At 34.1% G+C, this 11776-nt stretch overlaps 1 protein-coding gene across 3 annotated transcripts; it reads left to right on the top strand.

Annotated features, from left to right (window-relative positions):
* Window positions 1–69: 69 nt before the first annotated feature.
* LOC106063563 (lengsin-like) lies at window positions 70–11666 on the top strand. 3 transcript variants are annotated; one of them, XM_056029801.1, is made up of 10 exons: window positions 95–210; window positions 3857–3957; window positions 4672–4912; window positions 5677–5816; window positions 6100–6279; window positions 7030–7131; window positions 7544–7722; window positions 8528–8719; window positions 9109–9259; window positions 10257–11666. In XM_056029801.1, the coding sequence occupies exons 3-10, from the start codon at window positions 4750–4752 to the stop codon at window positions 10464–10466; spliced, it is 1317 nt and encodes a 438-aa protein (XP_055885776.1). In that variant the 5' UTR covers window positions 95–210; window positions 3857–3957; window positions 4672–4749; the 3' UTR covers window positions 10467–11666. The 3 variants fall into 3 exon arrangements, with proteins under 3 accessions (XP_055885775.1, XP_055885777.1, XP_055885776.1); XM_056029800.1 differs by lacking the exon at window positions 3857–3957 and having other exon boundaries at window positions 70–210; XM_056029802.1 differs by lacking the exon at window positions 3857–3957 and having other exon boundaries at window positions 73–152.
* Window positions 11667–11776: the final 110 nt, after the last annotated feature.

The following is an 11776-nucleotide window of genomic DNA, read 5'->3' as shown; positions in this document are numbered from 1 at the left end:
TCGAGCCCCCCTATGTTTTTTTCCTCGCTACACGGCCGGCGTACACAGAGACCCGCCCACTTTTTTTTTTCAGCACATCATAACTGTGTTGTGTGCAAAGTTTGGAGGGCAACATTGGCTCAATAAAAGTGTACAGTTGAACTGGGTAAAGCGTAAGTATCACACTAAATCAAGATCTCTTTTCAAACTGATGTAACAGCTGATTTATACGTAAGTCAAACGTTTTCTACTTTATCTAGAGTGTTGGCCTGTAGGTATAGAGCTCTACTTAAAGTGTCCTACTATCCCATCTTGTTCTATTCACTTGTCTCCTTACTTTATCAAACTATTGTACACTTGACTAATTCTAGATCGTTATTAGTGGCTCTATACAGCAATACATTATAGGCTGATATAGGTCACAGCCTCACATTCGTGGGTTACAATTGCACTGTTTTTGTTTTGTTTTTTAAAGAGAGCGTGACTTCACTCCTTCACATATCCCTTAGTCTGTTGAACATTTGTTGACCATCTTTCTTCATTCCTGTCTTTTGTCTTAAATAGAATCTCTTTCCAATCTTTAATGTTGTCGTCCCATCGCTTTCTCTGCCTCTTCTTTTTCCTGGTACTGGTCCCTGAAGGAAGGTCTTTGCGAGCCCTTTTCGGTTGTTTTTAACACATCTCCACTTAAACTTGACGTCTTATGATGTACTACTTCTTATTCTTAACGTACTCTGTCTTGTTCTACACTGTACTCTGTCTTGTTCTTGGAGTGTACTCGTCTTCTACTTACTGTGTACTCTGTCTTGTGCTTGGAGTGTACTCGTCTTCTACTTACTGTGTACTCTGTCTTGTTCTTGGAGTGTACTCTGTCTTGTTCTTGGAGTGTACTCGTCTTCTACTTACTGTGTACTCTGTCTTGTTCTACAACGTACTCTGTCTTCTTCCAAATTTGTACTCTGTCTTTCAGGCTTGTTGATTGTGAAGACCATTGCGTCTTTTCAATGTGACTTCGTATAAGTTAAATTATTAACACACTAGTCGACCCATGGCGTAGCGTACGCCGCTATTTTGTAGGCCACTGCAATCTATGCGACCGCGCTAAATCTAGGTGTAGATTCTTGAATTAAACCACTTATAACAGATTCCACGCGGCCGCCTGATTTACAATTTTGAAAACTCATAAAAATCTCCTTAAATATATTGACAAAAATTGCCATTTTGGGGTGTCATTCAATATGGAAAACGCCAATCCTACGCGTGATAAAAAAAAAAACGGCATTATGCAATACCCGTAATTGTGGAATCTGGTGAAAGAAGCCTCTCGCGCCTCAAACTAATGAAGAATTTCTTGAGGTCAACAATTCTCGTAGATAGATTTAAACATTTGGTATTGAGCGTGAACTATGTAGGAAATAGATTTTTTTTTATAAACTGTATGACTTCGCTACACGCAAGGCTCGTAAAGTAATTCTGTACGTAGTAAAGAATAAATAAAATGCAAAGACGAATTTATTTTCTCATACAAACTGTTAATTTTCACTTATCATCATAATCCCTACCCAAGCTTGGCCCCACGAAATCCATTTCGCATGGGGCCCACAACGGATGAGTCCGGCCCTGCTATTTAGTGACGCAGAGTAGATTACTTGTTCCCCCTCCCCTTTTTTTTTCGCCGCTAAAGATACGCGGGGTAGAAATAAATAAAAGAGGGATCTTTCCATCACTTATTGGTCATAATGGTTAAGTCCGGCCCTGCTATTTAGTGACGGGTGAATACTATTTGTTCTCCCCTTTTTTCCGTGGGGTAACTCTAGTCCGACTTGTAGTCCTTTACTTCTTGATGTCCAAACCCTTGAGCCATGAAGAGAATTATAGGGATATATAGATGAGACACAGAACAAACGATAATAGAAAGGGAGAGCAGTACAAAACAAACGGCTAGGTTGTCTTTTCTAGAGAGCCTATTGGATGAGACCGTCTATCCAGGGCTCTGAAAGTGCCGTTCAATGATTGCTTTAGCCTTACTTCACCAACGTTTGAAAGCTACACTTGATTAGAGCCCACTGGTGATGTGTAGGCCGCTTAGTGTAGACGTCAAAGGAACTCTTATATAAAAAATAAAAACATAAATATTTCTTTAACTTCAAACGGGAAGCAACTTAACTAAAATAGATTTTAATCAGTTTTTTTTTTAACATCATAGTGATTGAATTATTAAAGCTGTATCTATTAGTACAGAAAATTTATGGGAAAAAAAAAAGAGAAAAACTATAGTTCTACCAGTTTTAAGTTTATAATTTAAAACATTAAATGATTGTTGTTGTTTTTGTGTGTGTACACAATATACATCAATGTACGATATAGAAAAAGAAAAGTAACGGCTTTAGAATCTACATGTTTTCTTCCTTACATGTTTCCCACTTTAAATGCAATGAAAGCACGTCAGCATTTGTGGGAGTCTATTTGATACAGAAATGTTTTGTTTCAACATGTTTTCTAATTGTGTTCGTTGTTTCCAAGTTTATTCCTATAATACGTAATGATCCTTGTATGCCGCATCTGTCTTCGCACCTTACCAAGAGAATGTACGCTTAAACATGAAAGCGAACCATAGAGATGGCATAATATCCGATGTTAACAGTAAGAATCAATGCTAAGGCGACGTTGAATAATTGGAATTAAGATTTTTTTTTTCGTTGGTGGGGGTGGTGGAAAGGGGTTGGCTTGCTTGCTACATCTGTGAAAGAACGATGTCTGGTGCCTACGCACTGGCAGAAGATACAATTCAGAGGCTGTAATTACACCAAGATTCCCGCCGCTGGATCAATACAATCTAATCGTATGAATATTCTCATGGTTTTGGGGCTCCATTTACAGTCTACAGGAATGTGATAGGCCAATCTAATGCTGAGGCTATAGAATTGTAAATGACCTGACTTGCTTTGGGTTAGAACAAAACATCTAGACAAAAGCGTCTTACTTTTGTTAATGTAAAGTGTATGTCTTTCCAATGGCTTGATTTCACTTTACACAGATCACAATGCTAATGTAGATAGTAAAAAAAAAAATAAAGTAAAGTTCCCCTTTCAGACCTTGTGCTCTATGGCAATCTTAAAAAGTTTAAAGGATCCTCAAGCTGGTCATTAGCTCGTACACAGAGTAGGCCTTCGTTGTGCACTCACATCTCAAGCTGGTCATTAGCGCTCAAAGGCGCACTACGTTGTGCACAAATAAATATCACAAGCTTTTCCAACTAGGCCAGTAAAAGTATACGCTTCGGACTGTCGTGACTATGTTTCTGAGTTCGGAGGTCAAAGGTATCACCCCTCTGCCTTTCCTCTCTACCCCGCATGAGATATTGTCTACGATGTAGGGCCTAATAAATTGTGGTTCTGAATGGACGCCCGAAACCATTATTAAAATGAGAATTTTAGTCTAATTGTTTTGTGTTTTTCTCTTTTTCTCTGAAATTCTGTTATGGACAGCTGGTGCACACATTGTTACACAAATTTCGTCATGGATAATAAAGATTATTATTATTATTATTATTGTTCTTTGTAAAAGATAAGTAATTTATAATAATCTTTAGGAGGCGCGGTGGATGAGGAGTAAAGCGCTTGGCTTCCTAACCGGGGCTCCCGGTTCGAATCCTGGTGAAGATTGGGATATTTTATTTCTGAATCTTTGGGCACCTCTGAGTCCACCCAGGTTAAACATAAGTTGGGGAAAAATAAAGGCGGTTGGTCGTTGTGATGGCCACATGACACCCTCGTTAACCGTAGGCCACAGAAACAGATGACCTTCACATCATCTGCCCTATAGATCGCATGGTCTGAAAGGGGAGCTTTTAAAATACTTTTTATTTCTATGCAAGGCGATGATGAATGCACACAATTAATGCAAGGCAAGAACACGTTTCTGGTTTTAGAAACTACACAAACCTGTGAAGATACCGATCTTTTAAACTAAACTATAGTAAGTATCATGTGAAATAGTCCAGAGCACATATGCCACTATATTATTTAATAACGTAAACTCCGTTTTTCACTCTTTTTATCTGCTCCCTAAAGGATGAAAGCTACTGTTGTTTTGTGTGGTTTGTCAGTCCGTTCGTATGCCTCGTTTAGGTTTCAAAACTAGAAAAGCTTATAATAATCGATTTCACATCATATTGTAGCTTGCAAGATATAGACACAACACCTAATCTTTGTTTTCTAAAAACGAATCCTTTTAGTTCTAAAATTGAATATGCAAACCATTTTAACTTCATAAAAATATATCATTTTAAAGACAGCATTGCTTGTAATATAAACGGCGCAGCTATAATGCCACACTCCACGGGCCAAAACAAAATAATCTGAGGGGGGGGGGATTTTGTTTTGAAATGTGATGCACGTCAACGTCTGCAAGGAAACGAGAGTGTGGCGCTGACTTTGATCTGCCTACTGCCTTCACGAGTTTCTTCTGAATGTCAAAAAAAAAGTAAAGAGAAAGAAAAAAAAAGGCAACATAAATGCATCGCTCCTCGAGTCCTCGGTCAACTAGAAGTTATTATCCCCTTATTATAATGGGTCTGATTTAAAGGTCGTGACTCCAGCTTCAGTGAAATTCATTCCGTCCACACATTTTAAAATGATTTGCGTTTTTTTTTGTAAAATGTCAGGATCTACTTTTAAATCATCATTTCAGTGAATGCTGTACATCGCTGACGCCATTTATCCATAAACACTAGACAGGTCATTCTCCCACGTCAGTCAGACGTCAGCAATGGCTGCCACTGTGAGCGGGTTCACCCAGGTCAGGCACGAGCTAGATGAGTTTGATCTGGTTCTGGTCACGGCCCCAGACATGCATGGCGTTGCCAGAGGGCGTTTCATTTTCAAATCAAGTCTTAAAGGTTTTGTGAAAAATGGTCTTGGAATAGCTCAAGGTAAGAGATGTGTGCCTCACATGTCTAGAAACGCAAACATGTTTCCACATATATTTAATTGTATAGTCACACAATAGTGCTTAATATTAACGTATTTTGTAATACTAAATTGAAATATTTAATTAAATTCAGTAGGGAAAAACATTAAGCCTGTCAAAATATAAAATCAAGATATAAAGTAATTCAATTCAATCAGAAACAAAATTATTTGTATCCAGTGTAAAGATGTCACATTTCATATCCATAAGCACCTCTGCTCCACTGTTAGTCAACTGTCCCAATCTAGCTCCACTGTCCCACATTAGCTTCACTATCTCACATAAGTTCCACCGTCTCACACTAGCTTCACTGTCTCAAACAGCTCAACTGTCCCACTCTAGAGGTTACTCTGTAACATCCTTCACCCCCAAGGAAAGGTAAATTTCCCCTTTCAGACCTTGCTATCTATAGGGCAGAAGTTGTAAAGGTTATCTGCTTCTTTGGCCCACAATTAACTAAGGTGTCATGTGGCCAGCACAACGACCAATAGCCTTTACTTTTCCTCAACTATTGTAAGGTACCCATTAAAGTTAAGTGGTTTCAGGGGTGCCCTAAAAATACCGAAATAAAAAATTCCAGGTAATGAAAAGATGGACAAAGTTGAATCTAAATATAACAAAATGATAATGTTTAGAAACTATAAATATTATTGTAACAGAATCTAATTATTTCTACATCTGTAATGCATGAAACAATATGTATATTTGTTGCTTTTTTTTGCAAAGCTTCTCTCTTCTCTGGAGTCCAATGTGATATTCCAATGGTTTTGGTTGAATACAGTCAGGAAGGATGGGCTAGTGGAACTTTAATTCCTGACATTTCAACACTTAGACCTCTATCATATCTTTCTTATGGAGACAAAAAGGTGAACTCTTTTTTTTTTCATAAATGAGTTTTTGGTCTTATACAATAGCTTCTATATGATTTAAAGAGCCAACCTGAATCTGCTAAATGAAGATTTGTCCTCATGGATTAGCTGACAAAGGGACAAAAAAGTTTGATTCAGCTATTATTTTAACACTATATGAATGAATATAGATGTCTTTTCGTTATTACTGTAAATGCACATTCTTTCATCATCTTTTAAATTTTATAAATAATAATTTAAATATAATGTTAAGTGTTATTCTCTATATTGTCTTCTATAGGTTGGCCAACTGATTTGTGATTATCAAAGCTTCACTGGGGAAAGAGAAATCTCAATGTCTCGTGAAATGGCTCTGAATCAACTACAAAACTTAAGAAAATTAGGTTTAGACATTTCTATGGCTTTTGAATTGGAATTCAGCATTTTCAAGAAAGGAACATTGCTTCCTGTCTCCTTAAATGTATATAAAACAAAGCTAGCAATACTTTTTTGTATGTTAAATAATTAGAGTTAAACCATTTCTTTGATCTGTTTTTGCATACATTAATTTATTATTTTGCTTCTTTCTTCATGTTTAAAGAAGATAGGTCTTAATAATACTAGTCTTACTTATTGATAACTTATTAGACAAGTAATTACACAAAATATCTTGGTCTATTCAGTCCTTCCTATCTGCTACTGTTTTCAGAAATAGTCTATCAACCTTAATTAGGAATAGCAATGCATCAACATTATTGATAAATAGTCTAAACTGCTTGAGATAATAAAATCTACAAACTGATTGGCTGGGATAGGGTTATTAAATTGAAGGACATCTTTAGTGACCATAGTGAAACATCTTAGAATCATATAATTTTTATTTGTTAACTGTATCACTACCAAATGAAGGTGTAAACAATGTTACTGCTTTGTGATCTCATGTCTGGAGCATCAATGTGTTCTGAACATTCTCAAATTGGGAAAAGAATGAACCAAAAATTATTCAAAATGTTGTTGTTTTTATGCATAGCGCAACTTCAAACTTCTAAAGCATTATCATTGCACTCTTAGGCAATCTTATTATGATAATTTAGAGTTTGTTGCGACATTTGTCAACCAGCACTTCTTAGCTCAGGTCTCTAATAAAATTATAGTATCAATAAATGACTATATATTGATTATGAATGCTTTGAAAAAAATTACCATTACATCTATCTCTTTTTTTTTGTAGGAAAATTTGGATACACTATTAAATAAATTGTTAACAACACTGTCTGAAAGTGGTATCCCCGTGATTTCTGTTGGTAGAGGGACTGAAGCTGGTAAACTGCAGGCAAGTCAATGAAGTATTTTAGACAGTTCAGACCAATTTGACTGTTAGCCCCCTTGTTTCAAAAGCTATTCGAATAAAGATGACTAGTTATTTTATAATATTAACTAAATTCCTTAGTATCATGCACATATCAGTCATGCAAATGATTTTGTTATTGTATATGTAACCTTTTATTAACTCTTATCAATGACAATGGATAGTGAAACAACTATAAAGTATCAAAAATGTTAAAATCTGTGAATTGTTTTAAACATTGAAAACTTTTTGTGGTCAAGTTGGATGCATATGATCATTATGATATTATGATGCCCATTGTATGGGTCAAATTAAATGCAAATACTGAAACATTTTGTATTTTCTAGATTAAAAGTTGTAATTTTACTAATACATTGTCTAATTTGAAAATTCCTAGATTACAATTGAAACTCAGAAAGGAATTGAGGCCGCTGACAGCTTACATCGCCTTAGAAACATATTGAGGTCTGTGTGTGTCAGTTCAGGATATGACATCACATACATGACAAAACCATTACCAGGTTTTACAAAGAACCGTTTTCATTTCATTATGACTTTGTCTAATGAACATGAAAGGTAATATATTTAAATATGGTTTAAAATTTTCACTTGACATTACATGGTAGATCATCTAACATCCTTCCTATGTCTATCATAGCAGCTTGTTTTAATGAAAAGAGATGAGGCATTTGGTGATTCAGTACACAATTTTTTTATTTAATCACACAAAAACCTTATCATTTTATTTATAACTCAAATAAAAAATTATTTTTTTGCATCACATGAAATCAGTGTGAATAATAACACCAATGACAGCACTAAGTTTGCCACAACACGGTCATCAAGCGTTATGTTATTAAAAATATTTTTATTCAGAGTTTTTTTTAGAGTTTAAGAAAATTGGAAAAATCTGGTTGAAATAACCAAATTTATCTTAACTATACTGATGGCATATTGATAAAGCCTAAAGCACTAGACCTCTGAACCAAAGTGTCTTGGATTTGAATCTCAGTAAAGGTTGAGACTTTGAATTTCTGGATTTTTAGAGTTCCCTGAATCTACTCTAATCTAATAGGTACCTGACAGTAGTTCGAGAAAGTAAAAATGGTTGTTCATTGTGCTGGTCACATGACAACCTCCTTAATCATTAGGCATAGAAGCAGATGATGTTTACATCATCTGCCCTATAGGTCGCAAGGTCTGAAAGGGATACTTTACTTTTTTCTTTACTTATTGAACTATATTTTTAAAAAATGAAATTTTAGCTTTAGGAACTTTCTGCTGTGGTTTGTTTCATGTAATTCATAAATACAATTTTTCATCTACAAATAAAACTTTTACTTTTAAGAAGGTCACATCTTGTACCTTTGCATATTTACAGCAACATTTTAACAAATTCAAACACTGATGACAGTATTGGAAAGTTATCAGAAGTTGGCCAACAATGGGCAGCAGGACTTCTCAACTACCATTCAGCACTCACTGCCTTATGCAGGCCAACAATAAATTGTTATTCCTTTGGTACTGAAGATACTGAAATATCAGCTTCATGGACATGCAATGAAAATCTAAAGTAATTTTTTACATTTAGGACTTGTAACCTTTTGTCTAGCTGACCTGCAAGAGTAATTATTAGATATTAATTTTATGTTACACTTTGAGGATGTTTTAAAAAACTTGTTCATTGCTCTTTTTATTTTTTAATCTTTTATTACAGACACATTATACTCACTGAATTCTAACTAAATAGGAGACATAATGGGTTAAATGTTTATATTGCATGCCTAGGATGTAATTATTTTCTTTTTTTAAAGTAACATCTATTCTATATAAGATAAGATAAGATAAAAGGAAAATGCTTAAAAATAGAGTAACCTTTACTTACATAATTTGCTCGGGTATTTATTCTTGGGCAGTGTGATGCTAAAAAGCAATGTCATTTAAAATGTATTCTCCTTCCAGTACAGCCAGACTACATATTGGCTCTACAACTAAAGGTACATGTATAAGAGACTCTCTTCCAACATCAGCCTGTAATCCTTACATTGCTCTGGGTGGACTACTTACTGCTGGCATGGCAGGAATCTCAAATAAAATGCTGCTACCACTTGAGGTAACACAAAAACTTGATGTCCTATTGACATGGACTTCTATGTTGATGTTTTTTAAAATTGTAAATAAGGAAAGGTGACTGCTGGTCATAGACTTGGCTGTTAAACAAAAGTCTTAAGGTCAAATTCTGATAAAGATTCAGATAAAGAACATATCTAGACAATGTATTTACCTTATGCCAATGACAATGTTAGGTTGTTAAGAGAATTATTTTCTCCTCTGGTTAAATGAGGCTGTTAGTGTCAGAAGTTGTATGAATTCAAGCACTCCACTTTGGAATGCATCCAATGTAATGCTTCTTAAATAGCCTTTTACAACCAGTCCAGCTCTTGGCCTTTAAGAGTCAACTCTGAGGAAAATCAGGAGCCAGCCACCTTTAGTCAGCTTGCAGCACACAATGCTACATCCTAGTGGAACCTGTGAAACTGCTGATGCAAACTGTATTGAGCACCTGCTGTTCATTTGACAAATTAACTATATGGAGAGGGAAAACCTTTGGGTGGCATCATTTCTGCCATAGCTCATACTTAAACTTTCATGCCATTTCTATGAGACAAACCAAAGTCACCCTGCAACTAAAGCAGGGTAACTGTGTCTAATGTAACATATTGGTATTTATGAAAATTTGCACACTAACACATCAATGCAACACTGCTTGTGTTTATGTAACAGATGAAGTTCCTAATTTGTCTTTCCTCATCAACACTTATCTTGTTAATTGTATAATACAATTATTCTACATCCACCCTGCTCCAATGAATACATTCAGTTTGTTACAAAACATTTGTCATTGTGTATGCCCACAGTAATGACCTGCTATTTTAGGGAGACAAGTGAACTTACTTACTTAGACTTAGATCCTCCCGCGCCATTAAGTGAACTTAACATCACCTAATCACAGAACTTTAAATTCTTGCTGGAAATTTTACATTTAATTTATTTATCATTTATTTATTCATTTATCATTCAAAGCCTTTTTTATTTTGTTTATGACCTAGATGAGTGCAGAAGAAGAAGTACAGCATTCACTTCCCGAGGCATTAGATTCTTTGGAGAAAGATGCAGACTTTGTTAATGCTTTGGGCTCAAAATTTGTTCACAGATACATTGCTTTAAAAAGAGAATATGAAACTGAAAAGTTTAAAAATAAAAAAGATGATGTTGATTCATTTGAACATGAACGTAGTATATACTTGCATTATTTATAGTGGCAGATTTCTTAATTGATGAATTTGAAATGTTTTATATTTCAATGCAAAAACAATTTTTCCCATTTAAAAGAGAAATATAATTATACAAAAGAAAACAAAATCTGAAACTGCTACCCATAGACCTATATATTTATGTACATCATATATAGGTCTGTGGTGCTACCCTAGTCAAGGTTGACTTTACCACTTCCCCAGTTCTTACATATTATTATTCGCATGAGTTTTACTAGTCATGGCAGTAACCAATGAAAAATCCAATTTGAAAGATCTATCTTTGCATTCAAGACTCATTTTAGGTCTACCACCTATATCCATGTATCTGAGAATAAATTGGATTTAATAGAATTTAATTTTGTGATAGTTTACAAATAGTTAAACTAATAACTGCTTTTATTCTATTTCCTTTTTTTTTAATTTTTTTTTTAAATAATTGTATTGAGTCATAAGAGACATAAATAATAGAAGGATAAACTGAAATAATGTCTGTTGATATCATCTTTGAGAAGAATTGTAACCAACTCAGCTTATAACCAAACTACAGTTACATTTGTAACCAACTCAGCTTATAACCAAACTACAGTTACATTTGTAACCAAATCAGCTTATAACCAAACTACAGTTACATTTGTAACCAAATCAGCTTATAACCAAACAACAGTTACATTTGTAACCAAATCAGCTTATAACCAAACAACAGTTACATTTGTAACCAAATCAGCTTATAACCAAACTACAGTTACATTTGTAACTTTATTTAAGGTTACTTGTCTTTGCCATTCTTACATATGAGAACAATCTAACCAAATAATAATCATTTTAATGATTTAAAAAAAAGTATAATGTATATGTTAACTAGTAGTTTAGTAATATTTTCTATATTAAAAAGTAAAGAATGCTTTTATTTTTGTTATATTCATAGAGCTGTTATAGAGAAGTTAATTTATTTATTAAACAATTATTTGAACTCGAGTAATATTAAATTTTCCATGTCGTAATCAATTTTAAAAATATTTTTGACCAATTTTGTTTTTTATTTTCTAGTTGTATATTTTCAGATTTTTTTTTTATTGCTTTTTAATGAATGAACGTATTGTAAAAAAAACAAACCCACATCTTTTACCAGTATGGAGACAACAAAAAAATATTTATATGTATCCTTTATTGTTAAATAAAAATTCTACTATTATTTTTCTTCAATCATCTTGTTCAGTTTATTACTCTCATGAAAATGAGAAAAATTGTCATCAAAAATATTTTAATATTTATGTTTCACCGTATACATATAATTATTTACGTGTGTACACACA

The sequence above is a fragment of the Biomphalaria glabrata genome, chromosome 5 (genome assembly GCF_947242115.1).
Source record: "Biomphalaria glabrata chromosome 5, xgBioGlab47.1, whole genome shotgun sequence".
In the NCBI taxonomy this organism is placed as follows: Eukaryota; Metazoa; Mollusca; class Gastropoda; family Planorbidae; genus Biomphalaria; species Biomphalaria glabrata.
Note: the sequence above shows the minus strand (reverse complement) of the source record. Positions and strands in the feature narration are given on the sequence as shown.